General features: G+C 43.6%; 1 protein-coding gene across 1 annotated transcript; it reads right to left on the bottom strand.

Moving 5' to 3' along the window:
• Positions 1–1322: 1322 nt before the first annotated feature.
• Positions 1323–25018, bottom strand: fhl1b (four and a half LIM domains 1b). The gene is made up of 6 exons (XM_029670225.2): positions 24912–25018; positions 11145–11329; positions 4705–4879; positions 2418–2587; positions 2053–2239; positions 1323–1906 (listed from the first exon to the last, which is right to left on the bottom strand). Exons 2-6 carry the CDS (start codon positions 11298–11300, stop codon positions 1755–1757), a joined length of 840 nt encoding a protein of 279 aa, XP_029526085.1. The 5' UTR covers positions 11301–11329; positions 24912–25018; the 3' UTR covers positions 1323–1754.
• Positions 25019–26876: the final 1858 nt, after the last annotated feature.

The raw sequence follows: 26876 nt of genomic DNA, 5'->3' as shown, positions 1-26876 counted from the left end.
GCGTGTTATTGATCAGTTGTGTGTGTTATTGAGTGTGAGTAAAGAGTGCTGAGTGCTGTGCAGTGCTGTGGCCAGCTGCTAACCTGGATCCCTGCGAGAGCCACAGCTTAGTAGAGACAGGCTGAGAAGGAGGAGTGTCTCACTGAACTTCATCACGGCTCTGAAATAAACACAAATAAGAATAAGACCCGTTCTCAAGCTTTTGCTCTGATGTTTTATCTATCGGTATAATGTCTTTTCTTTGAAGATCGTATTTTGTAGGACAAAATGTGGTTCTCTGTAGCATCAATCTATCAATCATTGTATAAGCTTTACATTTTGGGTGAACACTTTACAGGGTGGTTGTCAAGACTGCTATTATCCGACACGATACAATATCAAAGCAAATGTAGCTACCCAATTGCACTTTGTTCACGTGTTTGCATATTTTGTTTCTATTATATCGCTTCCACTGCCAAAGCCTTTCTAGTCCGTCGAGGGACGGTTGAATTGAATTCCAAATGAGACAATATGACAATATTTACAGTAATGAACATTTATAATAATCCCAACAGAATTATGGACAATCATAAAAGATGACAATGTAGGACATGAACGGGAGATGACATTGAGATTCAAATGAAATTGAGTTGGAAATGGATTTTCTCAACAGAGAATAGAGTTTAAAACATCACTTTACACTTTACCGCTGTGTAAACCATCGTCTTAAAGTACATTTTAAAAGGTCAGTAATATAAATGGTAAATTGACTTACCAAATCATGAGGAGGCATACAACTGACTGCAGAGGGTCCTGATATATAGTAGCCTATTGTATGGCGTTATTTAGCATCTTCTCTATCCCTGAATGGATGGATGAGACCGATGGTGTTTTCTAGTGTCAGTGAGACCTGTAGGTGTACACACATGGAAAAACCCCGACCTGACTGTCGCTCCACCCCCCCGCCCTCCTCCCCAACCCCCCGCCTATTCCTTCTTTGCTTTATATGCTGTGACAGTGAATCAGCTTTCAGGGTATGAGCTCTTCTCTTCCCTACTTTACTGCGCTCTCCAAACGCTTATAATCAATGGATGTTTGTTACATTTTCAATCTCTTGGTTTGGGTGGCACACAAACCGTACAGTAAAACGTATTGTGTTGCTGGATAAATTAGGCATTTGTCCATGGGTCTGAGATTTTGTCTTTTTATTTGAGTAAGGATGTTATACCTAGTATATACTGAACCCAACATATGACAATTCAATGTAATTACAACGATCATGACAAAAGAAACCAGAGTCCCTCCCAATGCTTGGGAACACAGAAAAAGGAAAATCACACAACTTTGTGGAAATATATTTGTTTATTGCTGATTACAGACCCACATATGCAAGACACCAGACATGCAGTTCATTATATTGGATTTTCAGATATTTTCATTGGTTTTGTGCACGGTAAGTGACTAATTTAAAGTGCTTATAATTACCCATCACAATAACTATTAGCTAAGCAATCTCTCTGGGACACTGTTTTTCCCTTTAAGACCTTTGAATTAACAGCTACGGTTTTGAAGTTCCCCAGGGTTGAAATGTCTCCTGTAGAACATGACCCCAATCTTTAGGAAGATACTCGATTACCCCACCGAATCCACAGATTTCAGCCAAATATTTGTATCCCTCGCTATCGCTGTAAAATGAAAAGTAAAACAATTGCTTTCAGCTTCACATCCCTGAAAAGCTGGCATAGCAGACCCACTGTTTCTGTTCCAAGTTCACCTCAGTCCTTGGCACAGTCGGAGCAGAAGATGTTCCCTCCGTTGGCCACAAAGCGCTTGTTAGCCAGGCTCAGGGAACACTTCTTGCAGTTGAAGCAGTACTCATGCCACGAGCTGCCCTCGTAGTTCACCACATTGGTGGCTTTGCCGAAACCTGGATGGGACCGAGAAAAAAACAAAAAAACAATTACAAATGTGTACAATCGTTCAATAGTGGCATTAGAGAGAGAGAGTGTGTGTGTGCTTGTGTGTGTGCGTCTGTGGGTGTGCGAGCGTGTGTGTGTGCGAGCGTGTATTGACCTGTTATGGGGTTCTGGCAGCCACTGCATTTCTTGGCTACAGTAGTCTTGTAGCAGTCCACACAGAAAGCCTTCTCCTCGTGGGAGGTGAAGCGGGTCCCAGACAGAGGCTTTCGGCAGGAGCTGCAGACAAAACATTCTGAGTGCCATGGCTTCTCCTGGTAGTTCACTCCCCCGGAGGTGATGGTCTAGACAGGGGTCGCAGAGAGTCAAGTCAGTTTAGAGGGGAATCGTCATGTCCTTTATACAGGAGAACCATTGGTTTCAAATCAACCACTTTGGTCCAATTGGCTTATTGACAATGAACATCCATCAATGATATCCAAGAATTTGGAGGTCATTGAAAAAATGAAATCTTTATGTTACCTGCTTACAGCTGACACAGGTCTTAGCAAACTTCTTCTCATGGCAAGGGCCACAGTAGATGTCAGTGCCTTTGGTCAGGAAGCTTTGGGAGCGGATGGGTTTTTTACACTGGTAACAGGTGAAGCAGTCCTCATGCCACACATTGCCTTTATACTCCACATTCTCAGAGCCTTTAGGAAAGAAAAAAACACACATCAGTCTCTATGATGGTTTAAAGGGGCAATCTGCAATTGGTACATACATTTTTTGACTTTTGAATTAATGATATATATATATATACAGTCGTGGTCAAACGTTTTGAGAATGACACAAATATTAATTTTCACAAAGTCTGCTGCCTCAGTTTGTATGATGGCAATTTGCATGTACTCCAGAATGTTATGAAGAGTGATCAGATAAATTGCAATTCATTTCTAAAGTCCCTCATTGCCATGCACATGAACTGAATCCCCCCCCAAAAATTCCACTGCATTTCAGCCCTGCCACAAAAGGACCAGCTGACATCATGTCAGTGATTCTCTCGTTAACACAGGTGTGAGTGTTGACGAGGACAAGGCTGGAGACCACTCTGTCATGCAGATTGAATTTGAATAACAGACTGGAAGCTTCAAAAGGAGAGTGGTGCTTAGATTCATTGTTCTTCCTCTGTCAACCATGGTTACCTGCAAGGAAACACGTGTCGACATCATTGCTTTGCACAAAAGGGGCTTCACAGGCAAGGATATTGCTGCCAGTATGATTGCACCTAATCAACCATTTATTGGATCATCAAGAACTTCAAGGAGAGCGGTTCAAGTGTTGTGAAGAAGGCTTCAGGGCGCCCAAGAAAGTCCAGCAAGCACCAGGACAGTCTCCTAAAGTTGATTCAGCTGCGGGATCGGGGCACCACCAGTACAAAGCTTGCTCAGGAATGGCAGCAGGCAGGTGTGAGTGCATCTGCACGCACAGTGAGGCAAAGATTTTTGGCCTGGTGCCTGGTGTCAAGAAGGGCAGCAAAGAAGACACTTCTCTCCAGGAAAAACATCAGGGACAGACTGATATTCTGCAAAACGTACATGGATTGGACTGCTGAGGACTGGGGTAAAGTCATTTTCTCTGATGAATCCCCTTTCCGATTGTTTGGGGCATCCGGAAAAAAGCTTGTCCGGAGAAGACAAGGTGAGCGCAACCATCAGTCCTGTGTCATACCAACAGTAAAGCGTCCTGAGACCATTCATGTGTGGGGTTGCTTCTCAGCCAAGGGAGTGGGCTCACTCACAATTTTGCCTAAGAACGCAGCCATGAATAAAGAATGGTACTAACACATCCTCAGAGAGCTACTTCTCCCAACCATCCAGGAACAGTTTGGTGACGAACAATGCCTTTTCCAGCATGATGGAGCACCTTGCCATAAGGAAAAAGTGATAACTAAGTGGCTCGGGGAACAAAACATCGATATTTTGGGTCCATGGCCAGGAAACTCCCCAGACCTTAATCCCATTGAGAACTTGTAGTCAATCCTCAAGAGGCGGGTGGACAAACAAAAACCCACAAATTCTGATAAACTCCAATCATTGATTATGCAATAATGGGCTGCCATCAGTCAGGATGTGGCCCAGAAGTTAATTGACAGCATGCCAGGGCAGATGGCAGGGGTCTTGAAAAAGAAAGGTCAACACTGCAAATATTGACTCTTTTTGCATCAACTTCATGTAATTGCCAATAAAAGTATTTGACACTTGTGAAATGCTTGTAATTATACTTCAGTATTCCATAGTAACATCTGACAAAAATATCTAAAGACACAGAAGCAGCAAACTTTGTGGAAATGAATATTTGTGTCATTCTCAAAACTTTTGGCCACGACTGTATATACCGATTGATTCTTGCTGAATAGAACTTATGAGCTTAGTTCAACTGTCGTACCCCATCAGAACCCAAAATAAAAGCTTGTTTTACTCCTTTGGTTGTAAATAATGTCATTGTAAACAAGTACTGAATAGCCTCAAAACATCAATTTTATGGATGGTCAGTCATTCCATCTATAGCTCTGTCTATGCATTTGAAACTGGTTACATTTCTCCAGACCCAACCCTCAGCTATTTATCAAAACAGTAGTGGGGTGTCCACTTTGTTATTGTTTGAACTGCACATTTCCACTGAACTGAAATTCAGGAAAGCGTTTACTAATCTAAGTTCACGTGATGGAGAGCATCTAAGAAATGAAACATACAGAGGGCATAAATATCACTAGCTTCATTTAATGTCAAACGCAAATCAGTGAGTCTTAGCCCATAGTGTCCCTTACCGGCTAGAATGGCTTTGTAGCAGGCGTGACAACGAGGGGCATCCTCCCGGGAGCTGCACTTGCCACACATGATGCGGTCATCCTTAGCACTGAAGGACTCCTTGGCTAATGGCTTGTAGCACTTGTAGCAGCGAAAGCAGTCTGCGTGCCAATAACGGCCTTTATGTTGCAACTCCTGAAGGAAGGAAGGGAGGGAGGGAGGGAGGGAGGGAGGGAGGAAGGAAGGAAGGAAGGAAGGAAGGAAGGAAGGAAGGAAGGAAGGAAGGAAGGAAGGAAGGAAGGAAGGAAGGAAGGAAGGAAGGAAGGAAGGAAGGAAGGAAGGAAGGAAGGAAGGAAGGAAGGAAGGCAGAGAGAAAAAGGGAATGGAGGAGGGAAAGAAAGTCAATGTTTTCAAATCAAATCTAATGTTATTGGTTGCGTACACATATTTTGCAGACGTTATCGCGGGTGAAGTGAAATGCTAATGTTCCTAGCTTCAACAGTGCAGTAATACCAAACAATTACAAAACAATACACATAAATCCCCCAAAATAAAAAGAAACAAATTAAGAAATAGAAACATTTCACAAAGAGCAATGTCAGAGTCTGGAATATAAATATATATGTATATGATGGTGTGTACAGACATTATGGACAGTATATGAATAGAAAAGGTGTGTGCAGCAGTAGTTATATAGGATGAGCCTTGACTAGAAAACAGTATATACAGTTGAAGTCGGAAGTTTACATACACTTAGGTTGGAGTCATTAAAACTCGTTTTTCAACCACTCCACAAATTTCTTGTTAACAAACTATAGTTTTGGCAAGTCGGTTAGGACATGGACTTTATGCATGACATGCATTTTTTCCAACAATTGTTTACAGACAGATTATTTCACTTATAATTCACTGTATCACAATTCCAGTGGGTCGGAAGTTTACATACACTAAGTTGACTGTGCCTTTAAACAGCTTGGAAAATTCCAGAAAATGATGTCATGGCTTGGTTTCTGATAGGCTAATTGACATCATTTGAGTCTAATGGAGGTGTACCTGTGGATGTATTTCAAGGCCTACCTTCAAACTCACTGCTTCTTTGCTTGACATCATGGGAAAATCAAAAGAAATCAGACAAAATCTAAGGAAAAAATTGTAGACCTCCACAAGTCTGGTTCATCCTTGGGAGCAATTTCCAAACAACTGAAGGTACCACGTTCTGTACGAACAATAGTATGAAAGTATAAACACCATGGGACCACGCAGCTGTCATACCGCTCAAGCGTTCTGTCTCCTAGAGATGAACGTACTTTGGTGTGAAAAGTGCAAATCAATCCCAGAACAACAGTAAATGACATTGTGAAGATGCTGGAGGAAACAGGTACAAAAGTATCTACATCAACAGTAAAATGAGTCCTATATCGACATAACCGCTCAGCAAGGAAGAAGCCACTGCTCCAAATCCGCCATAAAAAAGCAGACTACAATTTGCAACTGCACATGGGGACAAACATTGTGCTTTTTGGAGAAATATCCTCTTGTCTGATGACAGAAATAGAACTGTTTGGCCATAATAACCATCGTTATGTTTGGAGGAAAAAGGGGGAGGCTTGCAAGCCGAAGAACACCATCCCAACCGTGAAGAACAGCGGTGGCAGCATCATGTTGTGGGGGTGCTTTGCTGCAGGAGGGACTGGTGAACTTCACAAAATAGGTGGCATCATAAGTAAGGAAAATTATGTGGATATATTGAAGCAACATCTCAAGACATCAGTCAGGAAGTTAAAGCTTGGGTCTTGCAAATGGACAATGACCTCAAGCATACTTCCAAAGTTGTGGCAAAATGGCTTAATAAGGACAACAAAGTCAAGGTATTGGAGTGGCCATCACAAAGCCCTGACCTCAATCCTATAGTTTAAATATATTTGGCTAAGGTGAATGTAAACGTCCGACTTCAACTATACATATAAAGTGGGTAAAACAGTATGTAAACATTGTTGAAGAGACCAGTGTTCAATGCCTATGTACATTGTATCAAGACGCCGGAGAAGATGGCTAATGTTTTACGTGCTCCTAACCAAATGTGTTTTTTAGTTCGTTTTTTTTGTGTTGTTTGTAACTTTAAAAAAAAACTTCTGGACATCAGAACAGCGATTACTCACCAAGAACTGGCAGAAGCTTTTTTTCCCTTTAACGAGCCAGACAAGCCCGATGTGAACGACATACTGCTTTCCCGGGAACAGGCCCAAATCCCCGTCATTTGGTGAAGAGACGATGAAAAAAGAGGAAGGAGGTCGGGCTGCCTTCTGAGAATTCGTAGGCGATCGAATAACTCCCCCCCTCCCCCCCGCCGTCTGTTCTACTAGCTAACGTGCAATCATTGGAAAATAAAATCTATAACCTACGAAGAAAATTAAACTACCAACGGGACATTAAAAACTGTAATATCTTATGCTGCACAGAGTCGTGGCTGAATGACGACATTATCAACACACATCTGTCTGGTTATTCGCTGTATCGGCATACAACCACAGATCGATGCTGGCACTAAGACCGCACTCAATGATCTGTATTGGGGCGGCAGGGTAGCCTAGTGGTTAGAGCGTTGGACTAGTAACCGGAATGTTGCAAGTTTAAATCCCTGATCTGTCGTTCTGCCCCTGAACAGGCAGTTAACCCACTGTTCCTAGGGCGTCATTGAAAATAAGTATTTGTTCTTAACTGACTTGCCTAGCTAAATAACGGTAAAAAAAATCTAATAATAATAATTACGCAAACAGGAAGAAGCTCATCCAGAGTCGGCGCTCCTAGTGGCCGGGGAATTTAATGCGGGGAAACTTAAATCCGTTTTACCAAATTTCTATCAGCATGTTAAATGTGCATCCAGAGGGGAAAAGAACAATAGACCACATTTACTCCACACACAGAGAAGCGTACAAAGCTCTCCCTCGCCCTCCATTTGGCAAATCTGACCATAATTCTATCCTCCTGATTCCTGCTTACAAACAAAAATTAAAGCAGGAAGCACCAGTGACTTGGTCAATAAATAACTGGTCAGATGAAACAGATGCTAAGCTACAGTTCTGTGTTGCTAGCACAGACTGGAATATGTTCCGGGATTCCTCTGATGGCACTGAGACATGCATCAATGACGTTGTCCTCACAGTGACCGTACGTACATACCCCATGGATTACAGGCAACATCCGCACTGAGCTAAAGGCTAGAGCTGCCGCTTTCAAGGAGTGGGACTCTAACCCGGAAACTTAAAAGCAACCCCGCTATGCCCTCCGACGAATCATTACAGACTACGAAGGGAAGCACAGTCGAGAGCTGCCCAGTGACACAAGCCTACCAGACTAGCTAAACTACTACTATGCTCGCTTCGAGGCAAATAACACTGAAACATGCATGAGAGTACCAGCTGTTCTGGACAACTGTGTAATCACACTCTTCGCAGCCGATGTGAGTAAGTCCTTTAAATAGGTCAACATTCGCAAGGCCGCAGAGCCAGATGGATTACAAGGACATGTACTGTGAGCATGCGCTGACCAACTGGCAAGTGTCTTCACTGACATTTTCAACCTCTCCCTGTCTGAGTCTGTAATACCAACATGTTTTAAGCAGAACACTAAGGTAACCTGCCTAAATGACTACCGACACGTAGCACTCACGTCTGTTGCCATGAAGTGCTTTGAAAGGCTGGCCATGGTTCACATCAACACCATTATCCCAGAAACCCTATACCCACATCAATTTGCATACCGCCCTAACAGATCCAATGATGCTATCTCTATTGCACTCCACACTGCCCTTTCCCACCTGGACAAAAGGAACACCTATGTGAGAATGCTATTCATTGACTACAGCTCAGTGTTCAACACCATAGTGCCCTCAAAGCTCATCAATGAGCTAAGGACCCTGGGACTAAACAACTAAACACTGGATCCTGGACTTCCTGACGGGCCGCCCCCAGGTGGTAAGGGTAGGTAACAACACATCCGCCATGCTGATCCTCAACACAAGGGCCCCTCAGAGGTGCGTGCTCGGCCCCCTCTTTTACTCCCTGTTCACTCATGACTGCACGTCCAGGTACGACTCCAACACCATCATTAAGTTGGCCGATGACACTTTCTGTTATTATCTATGCATAGTCACTTAAATAACTCTACCTACATGTACATATTACCTCAATTACCTCGACTAACAGGTGACCCCATTGACTCTGTACCAGTACCCCCTGTATATAGTCTCGCTATTGTTATTTTACTGCTGCTCTTTAATGACTTGTTCCTTTTATTTCTTATTCTTATTCATATTTTTTAAACTGCATTGTTGGTTAGGGGCTTGTAAGTAAGCCTTTCATGTGTGACTAATAACATTTGATTTGACCTGTTCACCGGACGTGCTACCTGTCCCAGACCTGCTGTTTTCAACTCTCTAGAGACAGCAGGAGCGGTAGAGATACTCTGAATGATCGGCTATGAAAAGCCAACTGACATTTACCCCTGAGGTGCTGATTTGCTGCACCCTCGACAACTACTGTGATTATTGTATTATTATTTGATCATGCTGGTCATTTATGAACATTTGAACATCTTGGCCATGTTCTGTTATAATCTCCACCCGGCACAGCCAGAAGAGGACTGCACCCCTCATAGCCTGGTTCTTCTCTAGGTTTCTTCCTAAGTTTTGGCCTTTCTAGGGAGTTTTTCCTAGCCACTGTGCTTCTACAACTGCATTGCTTGCTGTTTGGGGTTTTAGGCTGGGTTTCTGTACAGCACTTTGAGATATCAGCTGATGTAAGAAGGGCTATATAAATACATTTGATTTCATTTGACATAGGCAGCAGTCTTTAAGGTGCAGGGTAGAGTACTGGGTGGTAGTAACAGTGACTAAAGTTGAGGGCAGTGTACTGGGCAGAGGCCGGCTAGTGATGACTATTTAACCATCTGATGGCCTGTAGATGGAAGCTGTTTATCAGTCTCTCAGTCCCAGCTTTGATGCGCCTGTTAACAGGCCGTGAACAGGCTGTGGCTTGGTGGCTGAGGACCTTGCTGATTTTCCTGGCCTTCCTGGGACACCGGGTGCTGTTGATGTCCTGGAGGGCAGGCAGTGTGTCCCCGGAGATGCGTTGGGCTGACCACACACCCCTCCGGAGAGCCTTGCGGTTGTGGACGGTGCATTTGCCGTACCAGGCGATGACATGGCGCAACAGGATGCTCTCAATGGTGCATCTGTAGAAGTTCATGAGTGTCTTAGGGGCCCTCACCTCCTCCTTGTAGACTGTCTTATCATTGTTGGTAATCAGGCCTAGCACTATTGTGTTGTCTGAAAACTTTATGATTGAGTGGCTATGCAGTCATGGATGAACAGGGAATACAGGAGGGGGCTGAGCACGCTCCCTTGTGGGGCCCCCGTGTTGAGGATCAGAATAGTGGACTTGTTGTTGCCTACCATCACCACCTGGGGTCAGCCTGTCAGTAAGTCCAGGACCCAGATGCACAGGGAGGTGTTCAGACCAAGGGCCCCGAGCTTAGTGATGAGGGAACAGAATCTATGGTGAACAGCTTGAAGAAAATAGGGACAACAGACTGGGATAGGGAGAGATTGAATATGTCTGTAAACACTCCAGCCAGCTAGTCTGCATATGCTCTGAGGACGCGGCCAGGGATGCCGTCTGGGCCGGCAGCCTTGCAAGGGTTAACACGTTTAAATATCTTTCTCACGTCGGCTCCTACTACTGACGAGGAGTAGTAGTAAGGATCGGAGGACCAATGCGCAGCGTGGTACGTGTTCATGCTCTTTATTAAAACAAGCGAACACTGAAACAAAACAATAAACGACACGTGAAATAACTAACCGAAACAGTTCCGTGTGGAACACACAGACACAGAAAATAAACACCCACGAAACACAAGTGGGAAAAGGCTACCTAAGTATGATTCTCAATCAGAGACAACGGACGACACCTGCCTCTGATTGAGAACCATACCAGGCCAAACGCAAAACACAACATAGAACACGGAACATAGACAACCCACCCAACTCACGCCCTGACCATACTATAACAAAGACATAACAAAGGAACTAAGGTCAGAACGTGACAATTGAAAAAACAATCCTGAAGCATAGATTCCGATTGGTCAGACCAAAGTTGAACAGTCCTTACACGGGTACTTCCTGTTTAAGTTTTTATCTTTAGGAAGGGAGGAGCAGAATGGTTTTCTCCCTCAACTGCTGTGTAGACAGTGTGCACTCATAAACAAGTCTAGACAGACAGTCTGCAGTCATGAAAACACGTGCTGACAGTGTGCAGGTATAAACAAACCCATATGGAAACACACAATAAAACATAACACATGTAATACGTAAAATACATTTCATGGCAGTATATAAGACATGGGAGGTGTCACTGAACACACACACACACACACACACACACACACACACACACACACACACCTTGGAGTCGATGCCAATAGGACGGCGGCACTCAGTGCAGTTGTTGGCACAGAACTTGTCATGGCATCGGACACAGACAGGCTTCTCCTCCTGTTGAACGTACTTCTTCCCACTCAGGTCCTCCCGGCAGTATTTACAGTTCATACTGTCCGCCATGGCAACATCAACAGCAGGGCAGCAAACACCTGGAAAACACACAGGCGTAGAGGGCATACTGAGCTGTTGCTCTGTTTACCACAAGTGGTATGTTTCAGGAGCTGTCGTCAGAGTAAAACGGTGTAAGTCCTGCAGAGTACATCAATACAATGGAAAGCTATCAGATGTGGTAATCTGATTACTTGGCCACTTGCATTACTTCTTGTTGCCACAGAGGGACAGCGTAGCTCTAGTAGTGTAGCTCTAACGATATGAGGGAATGAAAGAAGTGAACTGTGAACAAGGAGAGACGGAACACTATTCAATCGAAACCGTTGCCGGGGAAACCATGCCGTAATATTTACTCAAGGTGCTATAAGATGCTATTTGTTCAACATCTTTTAACAAGGGAGAACATTGAACTGGGTTGGAGCCCGGTTGCTTTGCTGTGTAATCACAGCAAACAAGAGGTAGACTGTGCATGTTCCTCACATTATGCTTATCTTCAACTAATATGACCGGCAGGGATGTTGTAAAACGGAGAATGAACTGTGACTGGTTGAAAGGGCATAAAAAGGTCTGGAGAAAATCACCACGTGCCCTGCCATAGATCACAAATAGATCCCTGATGGTAGGGTTAGGATGACCGAAAATAAATCAAATCCATATGTAAAATGAGTGGAACCTAAACAACGGAGACTGATTATAGCCTACACACACCTTTTTTACTATATCAGCATGTTCTTCTGCATGTACTAGGTGTGAGTGTGTATGTGTGTGAACATGCGTTCGTGCGTGTGAACAGTATGTTTGTGCAGGGAGGTGTGCACATGAAGGAATGCCTGGTATGAATGTGGTGAGACCTGGACTGTTGACACAGCTATTTGACAGACCCAGTGAGCGTACCCTCCCTTTGGACCCCCTCTGTGAAGCAGAAGAGGTACTAAGGACCCACAGCACACAAAAACTAGACTCTTACGTTCATCTATTACAATGTGTACGGTTATTCCATTGTTGCTAGGACAGGAATATGCATGTTTAACACAACAAAATCCATATGCTGTGTGCAAACACTTACAATAATGAACCGATGGTGTTTGAAAAATGAAAATCGTGTTAAAGAGCTTGTTGTTGTAAGTGCAGTGTAAAGCAGTCAGAACCCAGGGAATGTCTGCCACTTCCTTAGACCTGACCACAGACTCAAATAGCCCGGCCATTTTCACTGCACTAGCATATTTCAGACAGTGACATTTTACGACAGTCCGAATGCACAAACCAAATTGGAGCTCATTCATGTCCCATGTTGTCTCTAAATATCTTCCCTACCATCTCCTCATCTCCCGTAGTAACCTGTAAAAGACTGACGCATCACTTAAGCACATGCGAAAACAAAAACGAGAGGGGCCAGTGCCCACAGAAAGTTTCCATAATCGAATGTATCTTCTGTTGAGTTGACAGCCGAGGCCAACCCACACCTTCTCTGTCTTTTCTCTTCTTCACTTCCTCGGTTGAAATCCTTATTTTTTACCCTTCTATTCCACCATCGCGCACCCCCCCATCTCTTGCTCTCTCTCTTTCATAGACACACGTGACGTTATCTACATTTCCCCCTCCTCTTATGTTGCTTTTACCCCCCCCCATCTCTTGCTCTCTCTCTTTCATAGACACACGTGACGTTATCTACATTTCCCCCTCCTCTTATGTTGCTTTTACCCCCCATCTCTTGCTCTCTCTCTTTCATACACACGTGACGTTATCTACATTTCCCCCTCCTCTTATGTTGCTTTTACCCCCCATCTCTTGCTCTCTCTCTTTCATAGACACACGTGACATTATCTACATTTCCCCCTCCTCTTATGTTGCTTTTACCCCCCATCTCTTGCTCTCTCTCTTTCATAGACACACGTGACGTTATCTACATTTCCCCCTCCTCTTATGTTGCTTTTACCCCCCATCTCTTGCTCTCTCTCTTTCATAGACACACGTGACGTTATCTACATTTCCCCCTCCTCTTATGTTGCTTTTACCCCCCATCTCTTGCTCTCTCTCTTTCATAGACACACGTGACGTTATCTACATTTCCCCCTCCTCTTATGTTGCTTTTACCCCCCCCATCTCTTGCTCTCTCTTTTCATAGACACACGTGACGTTATCTACATTTCCCCCTCCTCTTATGTTGCTTTTACCCCCCATCTCTTGCTCTCTCTCTTTCGTACACACGTGACGTTATCTACATTTCCCCCTCCTCTCATGTTGCTTTTACCCCCCATCTCTTGCTCTCTCTCTTTCATAGACACACGTGACGTTATCTACATTTCCCCCTCCTCTTATGTTGCTTTTACCCCCCCCATCTCTTGCTCTCTCTCTTTCATAGACACACGTGACGTTATCTACATTTCCCCCTCCTCTTATGTTGCTTTTACCCCCCATCTCTTGCTCTCTCTCTTTCATAGACACACGTGATGACGTTATCTACATTTCCCCCTCCTCTTATGTTGCTTTTACCCCCCATCTCTTGCTCTCTCTCTTTCATAGACACACGTGACGTTATCTACATTTCCCCTCCTCTTATGTTGCTTTTACCCCCCATCTCTTGCTCTCTCTCTTTCATAGACACACGTGACGTTATCTACATTTCCCCCTCCTCTTATGTTGCTTTTACCCCCCATCTCTTGCTCTCTCTCTTTCATAGACACACGTGACGTTATCTACATTTCCCCTCCTCTTATGTTGCTTTTACCCCCCATCTCTTGCTCTCTCTCTTTCATAGACACACGTGACGTTATCTACATTTCCCCCTCCTCTTATGTTGCTTTTACCCCCCATCTCTTGCTCTCTCTCTTTCATACACATGTGACGTTATCTACATTTCCCCCTCCTCTTATGTTGCTTTTACCCCCCATCTCTTGCTCTCTCTCTTTCATAGACACACGTGACGTTATCTACATTTCCCCCTCCTCTTATGTTGCTTTTACCCCCCATCTCTTGCTCTCTCTCTTTCATAGACACACGTGACGTTATCTACATTTCCCCTCCTCTTATGTTGCTTTTACCCCCCATCTCTTGCTCTCTCTCTTTCATAGACACACGTGACGTTATCTACATTTCCCCCTCCTCTTATGTTGCTTTTACCCCCCATCTCTTGCTCTCTCTCTTCATAGACACACGTGACGTTATCTACATTTCCCCCTCCTCTTATGTTGCTTTTACCCCCCATCTCTTGCTCTCTCTCTTTCATAGACACACGTGACGTTATCTACATTTCCCCCTCCTCTTATGTTGCTTTTACCCCCCCCATCTCTTGCTCTCTCTCTTTCATAGACACACGTGACGTTATCTACATTTCCCCTCCTCTTATGTTGCTTTTACCCCCCATCTCTTGCTCTCTCTCTTTCATAGACACACGTGACGTTATGTACATTTCCCCCTCCTCTTATGTTGCTTTTACCCCCCATCTCTTGCTCTCTCTCTTTCATAGACACACGTGACGTTATGTACATTTCCCCCTCCTCTTATGTTGCTTTTATCCCCCCCAGAAAAAAAGGAGAACTGGCATCTATGTTAAGGTATGACCAATGAGAACATTGAAATGAAAGAAGTCAATGACTTTTCTTTATCTCTGAGTGAGCCACCACCACCATTATCTGTAGCCCGGGTGGTTTGGCAGTCAGAGGTAACTTGAGCTACTCAGAACAATGACCGCCATTCATAGGCCAGTCATTCTGCTCTGTGCTGCATGCTATCATCACTGTTTTCTGGCCAATCCTCGACAAATGCAGACACGTACGCACAGGAACTTAACAATGACTCTGACGATGACATCAGAGGTAAGCAAACTTCTTTTATCTGAATTGATCTAATCTCCATGGAAACGATAAGAGTTATTTGGAAACAGAGCGGTAGACTCTTGCTTCTCTGACATCTCGTGCCAGCATCTGGATCCTGGTTGGGTATGTGTGAAGGGCTACAGCCAAAGAGGGGACACGGCAAAACCAGAGCATCTGTGGCCAGGTCTCTCTCAGCAGGGGATACGCATGAGCCACGGGACTCTACGGAAATTCCAAAGTGGTTGGCAAGCCATATACTGCCTTGTGGCCTCTCTCCCCCTCCCTCTCTCTCTATAGTAAAGTTGTTTTTATCCCTCTGGCCATGGAAAAGGGTTTGGTGCTTTACCTCACCCTAACCAGTGGCACAGATGAGGGAGACCTAATTAGAATTGGGACAATGACATCATCCTGTGGTTCAAACAGCTTTCAGACACACACACACACACACACACACACACACACACACACACACACACACACACACACACACACACACACACACACACACACAAACAGAGAGAAGACAATTCAGCAGCTGGGGAAGCATTGTAGGGTTCTGGTATGTTGGCATGATCATATCACTAAAGAATGTGGAGAAAAGCTGAGAAACAGGACGTCTGGTAGACTGGTGGCACAGTCTGCTTCAAGCTGTCAACAGTCTGCAAAAACTGCCGAACTATTCTCAGAAACTGCCTATAGTCTAGTTCACACACAAGTACACACTATCCTTCCAGCAATACACTTTTACTAGACATGAGCCAGATATCTATCAGCAGCTGACTGACACCGACCAACATGGGCATTTTACAAGGGTGTGAGTCATACGTTATGATCACTTTCACAGATACTTGTAAAAAGGTTGAAAGTAGGCCAAAACAGGCAATGTATGCCCCCCTCTCTCGGTCTCTCTTGCTCTCTCTCAGTACCTCTTTCCCTAAAGAGCTCACCTGAACTCAGTAGCTCGGTAACTGAGAAGTTAGGTTGTACAGAAAAGAGCAGACACTAAACAGCTAACAAAACCTTGGGGTTACTTGCATAACCCTGGTTCCACGATAATGTGAGTGAGATGTCTCACAATCGGATTCACTCAGTGGATCACTTATGGCTCGAGTAATGACTCACACAATGTCTGTTGGAGACAGACAAGGTGAGTGGCGAATGAGGTGAGCCCCTCTCCTCCGAATAAGACGCCACTCGCCCATCCACTGGTCATTCTCAAGCGTGCCTCTGTTCCTTGCGCTCTTTCGAGCATGGAAATGCGGTGAGACATCTACTCCTATTATCGTAGAACCGGGGTTACGCAAATACTCGCTTCGATGTCTGACGCTCAAATCAAATCACATTTAATTTGTCTCGTGCGCTAAATACAACAGGTGTAGACCTTACCGTGAAATACTTACTTACAAGCCTGCAATGCCGTTTTAAGAAAATAAGAGTTAAGAAAAGATTTATTAAACAGTCCATGACTCGGGTGACTGGAGTCTTTGACAATTTTTGGGGCTTTCCTCTGACACCGCCTAGTATATAGGTCCTGGATGGCAGGAAGCTTGGCCCCAGTGTGTACTGGGCTGTGTGCACAACCCACTGTAGCTCCTTACGGTCGGCCGAGCAGTTGCCATACCAGGCAGTGATGCAAGTTTTTGAGGATCTGGGGACCCATGCCAAATCTTTTCAGTCTCCTGAGTGGGAAAAGGCGTTGTCGGGCCCTCTTCACGACTGTCTTGGTGTGTTTGGACCATAATAGTTTGTTGGTGATGTGGACACCAAGGAACTTGAAACTCTCAACCCGCTCCACTACAGCCCCTTCAATTTGAATGGGGGTGTGTTCGGCCATCCTTTTCCTGTAGTCCTTTGTCTTGCTCACGTTGAGCGAAAGGTTGTTGTCCTGGCACCACACTGCCAGGTCTCTGACCTCCTCCCTATAGGCCGTCTCATCGTTGTATGTGATCAGGCCTACCACCGTTGTGTTGTCAGCAAACTTAATGATGGTGTTGACGTTGTGCTTGGCCACGCAGTCGTGGGTGAACAGGGAGTACAGGAGGGGACTGAGCACGCACCCCTGAGGGGCCCTGTGTTGAGGATCAGCGTGGAAGATGTGACCCTTACCACCTGGAGACGGCCTGTCAGGAAGTCCAGGATCCAGTTGCAGAGGGAGGTGTTTAGTCCCAGGATCCTTTGCTTACTGATGAGCTTTATGGACACTATGCTGTTGAACGCTGAGCTGTAGTCAATGAAAAGCATTCTCACAATGGGATATGGCTAACTCCCGTATTTATTTTTTAATTTTACATTTATTTAACCAGGCAAGTCAGTTAAGAACAGATTCTTATTTTCAATGACGGCCTGGGAACAGTGGGTTAACTGCCTGTTCAGGGGCAGAATGACAGATTTGTTCTCCGAAGCCAGGGTAGTCCCAACATCATCACCACTCCTTCTTCTGTAGAAGTCAAGGGCGGTGGGTGGAAAGCCATAAGCTCTAAGGCGAGACAATTGCAATTGAAACGGACCTCAGGTGTAATGGCGGCATTGAGTAAATGTTACCTTGGATAAACTTTAGGCACGAGTGGTGGACTGACAGTGCGTGTAGCTTACTCACTCGCTTTGCAGATGTAAGGGCAATCAGCAAAGATGTTTTGAAGGAGAGATATTTCAACTCCAAACCTTCCAGAGGCTCAAAAGGTTGCTGTGGAATTGCCTCAAGCACAATAGACAGATCCCAAGATGGGGCTAAAGGCCTGGAGAATGGGGGTAAGCGTAACATAACAGAAGGTGTTTCCCTATTCTGTTAATGTCGAAGCCTACATGAGATAGCAGCTAGTTAGACTTTAACATTGGATAAAGCCTTCACTCTGTCCAAAAGGTTCTGCAAGAAGCATTAAACCTCGGATACAGAGCATTGGTAAGGAATAATCTGTTTTCGGTCCCACGACATGTTTCCAGACAGTGAGGGTGTAGAAGTGGCTCTGGCACTGTATAGTCTCAGTGACTCTGAGAGTCCAGCCTGTTGCATTCAGATTTCTCCTGTCACGGGCCTGGCCCAGAGGGCCATGGTTCCTAGGTGAGGATGGAAAATCTCTCAATTCGTAATGGTAGTTGCCAGGGATTGTCGTAAAGCAGAAGAATGATCTCTGCTAACCAGAGCCTGCCTGGCCATCGAGGGGCTACCAAGATTAGGAATAATCATTGTTCCATCACTCTGTTCAGGGTGGGGAGTATCAAGCATAGAGGAGGAAAGGAGTAGAGCCAACGTGTCCAATCCCAGTGGTGCGTATCCTGCTATTGCAAAGAACAACGGACAGCGCATATCTTTGTGCGATGCGAAGAGATCTATGGTGGCTATATCATATCTCTCCCAGATCTGGTTCACCATCTGGGGATGGAGTCTCCAATCCCCGTAAAGGGGATTCCCTCTGGACAACTAGTCCGTCCCTAAATTAAGTAGACCAAGGACGTGAATTTTTCTTTAAGGGCTTGTAAGTAAGCATTTCACTGTATGGTCTACACCTGTTGTATTCGGCACGTGACAAATAACATTTGATTTGAGGTATGCGTTGCTCAACAGAATAATCCTGACAGCTAGTCTGTGTAGATGCAGAGAGCAAGTTCCACCCTGTTGGTTGATGTATGTCACCACAGCCGTATTTTCTGTCTTGACAAGGATGTGACAGTTTCGAAGAAAGGGCAGAAAGTGTATTAGGGAATGAACCACAATCTGTGCTCAACGTTATCTTTCAATCAAGGTGCTGTCATGGACACGGGCAATGGGCAGATAACCAACGCTGGGAGTCTCTCATTCTCAGTAATCTTAGCTGTACTAGTGAGATGGTGGACGCCATCAAATAAAATCTAATTCTATTGGTCACATACACGTGTTTAGCAGATGTAGCGAAATGCTTGTGCTTCTAGTTCCGACAGTGCAGCAATATCTAACAAGTAATATCCAACAATTTCACAACAAATACCTAATACGCACAAATCTAAGTAAAGGAATGGAATTAAGAATATATAAATATATGGATGAGCAATGGCAGAAAGGCATAGACTAAGATACAGTAGATAGTATAGAATACAGTATATGCATATGAGATGAGTAATGCAAGATATGTCACCACAGCTGTATTGGTGTAGACATTGTTAAAGTGACATTATCAAAGTGACTAGTGTTCCATTTATTAAAGTGGCCAATGATATCAAGTCTGTATGCATGCAGCAGCGTCTCTGTGCTAGTGATGGCTATTTAACAGTCTGATGGCCTTGAGATAAACGCTGTTTTCCAGTCTCTCCGTCCCAGCTTTGATGCACCTGTACTGACCCCGCCTTCTGGATGATAGCGGGGTGAACAGGCCCGTGGCTCGGGGTGTTGTTGTCCTTGATGCTCTTTATGGCCTTCCTGTGACACCAGGTGCTGTAGGTGTCCCGAAGGGCAGGTAGTTTGCCCCCGGTGATGACCTGTGCAGACCGCAGCGCTAGGAGACATGTTCTGAGTGTGACCGAGTGCACCTTGTTGAACAGGTAGAGGCACTGTCGGGAACAACGTGATGTGGTCGTCCAAGAGTAGCTCGATAAGAGAGAGAACCCAACTTGATGCCTAGGTATTCTATTCTCTGTGTGGGCACCAAACAGCTCTTTTTCTGGTTGATCTTGGACCTTAACTCGGTTTGGTGGGTTACAAGGGAAGCCGTGTCACGTACCTCTTGCTCCTGCGTAGGGAAGCCAAGCAGGTAATCGACGATCTAGGAAGAGCTAGAGCTACCTCTACACACTCGCTGAACGTCAGGGGAGCCAGGGCTAGCCCGAATGGAACAAAAGGCAAACCTGAGAAACCTCCTGAGTTGACTGAATACTTAAGTGTCCTGCATGTCGACTGATGTAAACCAGTCACCTCGGTGAATGGAGCGAGAGAACATGTCTCAGAAAGAAGTTGAGGACCCGTATGTCCAGGATGGGGCAAGCAAATTGCCCTCTCCGTGCCGCGAAGCCTTGGCTCGTGGAGGGGGACACCGGGTTGTCACGGTACCCAGGTCAGCGGGGCACTCGCCTTCCTTACTGCGAAGTTCACACTTCTGCCGCATGGTGGCGACTGAAGGTCCAAACAGAGGAAATCTGCCCTTTTCCCGTCTGTGAGGTAGGACAAGTTGAGCCACAAGGCTCTCTCCCCCAGCACCCCAAGGATCATGGCACGCCCACAGCCTTGGATGGCGCCTCTGGTTGCCCGGAGATTGAGATCTGCAATGATGCAGATCTCGTCCCATAGGTCCTGGTTTGGCTGTCTTTGATTAAGAGATTGCCCATCTCTTGTAACAAATCTGCCTGGTAAGCCAACAGTAGGGATGTTACGTTCAACGCCTGTACTGGACGTGCCGCAAATACGTAAACTTTTTTGAATATGGAGACTGTGAAGCGCTCCGTCTTCCCAGGGAGAGCAGTGGCGGTCATAGAAGAGAAACTGGGGTTGAGGTGGCTAGCCAATGACGGCTCGACCACCGGCAGCTTGCCAAGGCCTATCAAAGTGCCTGGTTTGGACCTTGCTGGACAAGTGCTTGTCCCAGTTGAGTTGGGTTTCCGCCACGCAAGCTGGGACCACTGGGAGTAGTTGCTTCCCCTTGATGGAGAGGAGCAGGGATGTTCTCTTGATAAGTGCGTGAACTGGACCATATTCATGTCATGTTAAGCATTCAAAATATAACAAGCACTTTCGCGTGTCAGGGAAAATGTATGGAATAAAAAATATTTATTTTATTTTCCTTAGGACTGTAGTGAAGTAAAAGGTGTAAATAATATGAATAGTAAAGTACAGATACCCAAAGAAATTACTTAAGTACTTTAAAGTATTTTTACTCAAGTACTTTACACTGCTGTACGCCGGAATCAGGGTTAGTGAGTGTTGCATTAGCGTGCTCAAACCCCAAGCAGGTGATGCACATGTGGTGTTTGTCTATGCCTGCTATCATAGCCCAGCATGGACACGGGTGTGTCAGACCTGCTCGGTTCTCCCCGTGTAAGGGTAGCATCCTCCATGGTTCTAATAAATATTATTCATTGAGCAAAGTGTGATCTAGCTCGTGTTCCAGGTAGAAAAGCTAGACTGATGTAGCTAGCCTACACTGGTGCGTCTGTAACTTTCTCACTCATCATTATTCACGACTCATTCAGGAATATCGGTAATCGTGGTAGCATCCACATGAATGTAAAAGTGGTTAGAAACATATTCAATTCTTATTTGCATTAAAAGTGACTCCAAAATGACACAATACATGATTTACCATTCATTTCTATTGGGCACAAAATAATCTGAAACATTTACATTTACATTTTAGTAACTTAGCGGATGCTCTTATCCAGAGCAATTTACAGTAGTGAGTGGATACATTTTCGCACAACCAAAACATACAGCAAATGCATCCAACAAGTTTGTAGAGTCACAACCTTGATTTAATCATTGAGTGAAAGGAATATGGGACCAAATACTAACTTTTGACTACTTTGATACACATACAGTAGAAGTGAATTTGTCCCAATACTTCTGGTCCCCTAAAATGGGGGGGACGATGTATAAAAAGTGCTGTAATGTCTAAACGGTTCACCCAATATGGATAAAAATACCCTCAAATTAAAGCTGACAGTCTGCACTTTAATCTCATAGTCATTGTATCGTTTCAAATCCGAAGTGCTGGAGTACAGTGTCACGCCCTGACCTTAGAGAGCCTTTTTATGTCTCTATTTGGTTTGGTCAGAGTGTGATTTGGGGTGGGCATTCTATGTTTTTGTTTTCTATGATTTTGTATTTCTATGTTTTGGCCGGGTATGGTTCTCAATCAGTGACAGCTGTTTATCGTTGTCTCTGATTGGGAACCATACTTAGGTAGCCCTTTTCCCTTCAGGGTGAGAGGTTATCTTTGTTAGTGGCACTATAGCCCTGTAAGCTTCACGGTTGTTTTTTATTTGTTGTTTTGTTGGCGACATTTACTAAATAAAAGAGAAATGTACACTCACAACGCTGCACTTTGGTCTCCTTCCAACGACGGCCTTGAGATACAGAGCCAAAACAACAACTAATGTGTCCCTGTCCCAATACTTTTGAAGCTCACTGTATGTAAAGATATACAGTACCAGTCAAAAATTTTAACACACCTACTCATTCAAGGGTTTTTCTTTATTTTTACATTGTAGAATAGTGAAGACATCAAAACTATGAAATAACAAATATGGAATCATGTAGTAAGCAAAACAGTGTTAAACTAATCCAAATATATTTTATAGTTGGGATTCTTCAAAGTAGTCGCCGTTAACCTTGACAGCTTTTCACACTCTTGGCATTCTCTCAACCAGATTCATGATGTAGTCACCTGGAATGCATTTCAATTAACATGTGTGCCTTGTTAAAAGTGAACGCATTCTTAATGCGTTTGAGCAAATCAGTTGTGTTGTGACAAGGTAGGGGTGGTATACAGAAGATAGCCCTATTTTGTAAAATACCATGTCTATATTATGGCAAGAACAGCTCAAATAAGCAAAGAGAAATGACAGTCCATCATTACTTTAAGATATGAAGGTCAGTCAATCAGGAACATTTCAAGAACTTTGAAAGTTTTTCAAGTACAGTCGCAAAAACAAACAAGCGCTGTGATGAAACTGGCTCTAATGAGGAAAGCCACAGGAAAGGAAGACCCAGAGTTACCTTTGCTGCGGTGGATAAGTTCATTAGAGTTACCAGCCTCAGAAATTGCAGGCCAAATAAATGTTTCACAGAGTTCAAGTAACAGACACATCTCAACATCAACTGTTCAGAGGAGACTGCGTCAATCAAGCCTTCGTGGTCGAATTGTTGCAAAGAAACCACTACTGAAGGACACCAATAAGAAGAAGAGACTTGCTTGGGCCAAGAAACACGAGCAATGGACATCAGACCGGTGGAAATCTGGCCATTGGTCTGATGAGTCCAAATGTGAGATTCTGTTACAACCGACATGTCTTTGTGAGACGCAGAGTAGGTGAACGGATGATCTCCGCATGTGTGTTTCCCACCGTGAAGCATGGAGGAGGAGGTGCTTTGCTGGTGACTGTTAGTGATTTATTTAGAATTCAAGGCACACTTAACCAGCATGAATACCACAGCATTCTGCAGCGATACGCCATCCCATCTGGTTTGCACTTAGTGGGACTGTCACTTGTTTTCAACAGGACAATGATCCAACACAGCTTCAGGCTGTGTAAGGGCTATTTGACCAAGAAGGAGAGTGATGGAGTCCTGCATCAGATGACCTGGCCTCCACAGTCATCTGACCTCAACCCAATTGAGATGGTTTGGGATGAGTTAGACCGTAGAGTGAAGGAAAAGTGTTCAGCATATGTGGGGAGTCCTTCAAGACTGTTGGAAAAGCACCCCAGTTGAAGCTGGTTGAGAGAATGCCAAGAGTGTGCAAAGCTGTCAAGGCAAAGGGTGGCTACATTGAAGAATCTAAACTCTAAAATATATTTGGATTTGTTTAACACTTTTTTGGTTACTACATGTTTTCATATGTGTTATTTCATAGTTTTGATGTCTTCAATATTATTCTTCACTGTAGAAAATAGGAAAAATAAAGAAAAACCCTTGAATGAGTAGGTGTGCCCAAACTTTTGACTGGTACTGTAGGTATTTTGGTATTTTATTAGGATCCCCATTAGCTGTTGCAAAAGCAGCAGCTACTCTTCCTGAGGTCCACACAAAACATAAAACATAATACAGAATGACATAATGCAGAACAGCATTAGACAAGAACAGCTCAAGCACAGAACTACATACAATTTTAAAAACGCACAGTAGCCTATATATCAATGCATACACACAAACTATCTAGGTGTCAAGATCTTTGGGGTATACTGCCTACCATTTTACAGGATGGATAAGAGTCAGCTTTATATAGCAGCCATACAGAAATCTGAGCAAATTAAGATTTTATGGAGCACTGCGCTCATTGTAATTAATTTTCTGCGTGCGACCTCTGACGTTAGCTCTTTTCTGGGAGCGGGAAAGCTGCTGAAAGAAGCGCTCTATGGGCCAACATCTGTCCGATAGCACAATTGGACTTTAAACCAGACAAACACAGACACACAGAGACGGAGAGAGGAGGTGAGAGAATGAGTGCGAGACATAAAGAGAGAGAGATAGAGAGAGAGAGGACAGGAATTCATTTAATTGATCTTGGTGATGCATGTTTCTGCCACCACATGCCTCAGTCCCAGAGGTCCATCCCTACACTGAAAAATCTTAATAAGAAACAGATTTTGGAGGAAGATTTTCACAAGTCAGCATGTTGCATATGATATTTCAGCCAACGCCCCAACCAACTCAACACATTACTGCAAATAGCCCTACAGCATTTTTTAAAGTCTCTAATTGATTAAAAGGAAATAGTATTCGGTGTTTAAAGAAAGATGACGATCTATTAAAGCAGGCATATTCCTATTACTAACGCCGGTGATTTAACGGAAGTCGCCAGAGTTTGCTATGTAATCATCATGGAGCCAATTCATGTGCAGAAAACTATTAATAATAGGCTTGTTAAAATGCGGTATATATTGCTGATTCTCGAATAAAAGACAGACATGAAATGCAGAAGCCGAAGATGCACATCAGAAACAATATCAGTCTTTGTTGCCATGTTGCATTATATGGACTGCTTAACTGTACATTCGTGTTTACATAGCTTTTACATTCACAATTGAATCGAAAAACATGCCTTGCCAACAGGTCTACAAATAGTTTCCAATGTCCTTGTATTAATCAATAACGACAAGATTTGGATCTGTCCATGCAACTTACCAAGTTCAAATAAAGTTGTGGGACGCGCACGCACTCCCTGATCTGCACAAGCGCCAGTTATTCTGCACAGGATATAGCCTACTACTGTATAAGGCACCTACAAAAAAATGCAAACCACTCTGGAGGCAGGATATAGGGTAATAAATCATGACAGGATATGACTGCCTTCGAATAAACGCAAAAGTACTGTATTTCCATGCAGAATATATTAGCCAGGTCTTCAGTAAATGGTTGAATTAACAATAAGCCTACTTATTGGTCTGAAATGTTGATTGATCTTTGTTTTTAATTGTAGCACTATTCTTTACACAATTGTTTTAAACTGAAAGTGTAGCCTATGGTAGGGGTTTTCAAACTGGGATCTGCGGAGGTACTGCAGGTGGTCTGCGATTTAAAAATATATATAACTGGGAAACTTTTTTTGAGAGGGGGGTTTGTTGATTTAAAAAACAAAATTATGAATAACGCTAGCTGCAAAAGAACACTATCATGGATACCATTTCTATGTATTTGCATCCAGTATGAAATAAGTTAGAAGTAGTTTCATGAGCCAATGTTAACTAGCGTTAGCGCAATGACTGGACGTTAGCATGCTAGCTGTTCCGGTTCAACGGACTCTGGGGAAGTAGATAAATGGCTTCATTGCCAAAATCTCGAACTATCCCTTTAATATGGAAGGAAATTACTGGCGCTAATTACAGGGTTGTTTCTGCATAGAAGTGGTAATTTTCGGGATGGAAAAACAGTTAAACGACCAAAAACAGACAGAAAGCAAGCAGATGTTTAAAATAATATATATAGATATATCTATATATATTTAATACCATCTTTGAGAACTAACAATCAAATAAAAGCTCGACAGTAAGGAAGAATCAAAACATGTTTAAAAAGAAAAACAGACATTCAAGGCACATGGCCATTGATTTTGTTTTGTTTGAGCAGAAGAACATTTAGCCATGGCAAAATGCATAGAGCTAAAATGTCTCTCAGCTCCATGCCAAACTTGCTGGAAATTAGATTCAAAACTGCAAAGTGTTCTCTCAGCTCAATAGAAAAACCTGAAGAATTGCAGAAAATTTGCTTTACAAAAGCAACATTTTCTCTACTCCGTCAATATACCTTTAGCTTTCTAGCTAGATTACTGAGTTCACACTTGCTCTTCCAATGTGGGGAGTTCAAATAATGACTGTCTACCAAATATATTAATTTTAAAATGTTGATTAACGTTACTTCTACTTGCCATTATCATTCACTTGATGATAAAACAAGACGTGATGTTGTTTTGTTATGCTAACATAAATTGGGGTCCCTGGGTCGCTGATTTGCCTGGGCAGGGGATTCTGGGCAAGAAAAGTTTGAAAACCCCTGGCCTATGTGATATAAAACAAGTTACAGTTTAACAGTTATAACATACTTGTACATAAATACACACACAGTGAGATGGATTTGCTTTTTTTGGTAATTGCAACATTTATTTTTATTCACCATTAAGTTCACATTAAGTTCACATAATACAGTATTTTATTGTGCTGTTAGTAACTTTGTCACGTACAAATGAATAATACAGATCTAAGGTTTTGTTTCTCCCCACATCCACCAATTTAACTTTATTTTTTGAATTCACATTTCAAGGCAAAAACAAAATATACATCAACATCATACACCCAAATACAATTGGAACAAGTAAAGACTGCCTCACCTTTTCAGGTTGAATTTGCTGCTACTTCAACAAATGGCCTTTTATATACTAAATATCTACAACCCCACCTACAACCCTACTTACAGACTAGATTTGTTCCAGGGTAGACTATGGGAAGAATTCCATTCATATACTGACTACAATACACTGGTACAGTTACAGTACTCATAACATGTGGTTACACTATCTACTGTCTGTGGTAGGGTAGAATTTGTTAGCGCAAGTGGCTTATGTTAAATAAAGAAAATAAAAGAAAATACAAAAAT

Source organism: Oncorhynchus nerka, linkage group LG10 (genome assembly GCF_034236695.1).
Source record: "Oncorhynchus nerka isolate Pitt River linkage group LG10, Oner_Uvic_2.0, whole genome shotgun sequence".
In the NCBI taxonomy this organism is placed as follows: domain Eukaryota; kingdom Metazoa; phylum Chordata; class Actinopteri; order Salmoniformes; family Salmonidae; genus Oncorhynchus; species Oncorhynchus nerka.
The sequence above is the reverse complement of the archived record's forward strand: the minus strand, read 5'-3'. Positions and strand labels throughout refer to the sequence as shown.

Excerpts from the sequence above, each read along its gene's own strand:
- fhl1b (XM_029670225.2), bottom strand. The coding sequence starts at position 11,300 with ATGGCGGACAGTATGAACTGTAAATACTGCCGGGAGGACCTGAGTGGG. Across the intron at positions 2,240-2,417 it reads CCTGTGTCAGCTGTAAGCAG|ACCATCACCTCCGGGGGAGT; the intron begins GTAACATAAAGA and ends ACCCCTGTCTAG. Across the intron at positions 1,907-2,052 it reads CTGCCAGAACCCCATAACAG|GTTTCGGCAAAGCCACCAAT; the intron begins GTCAATACACGC and ends GGTCCCATCCAG.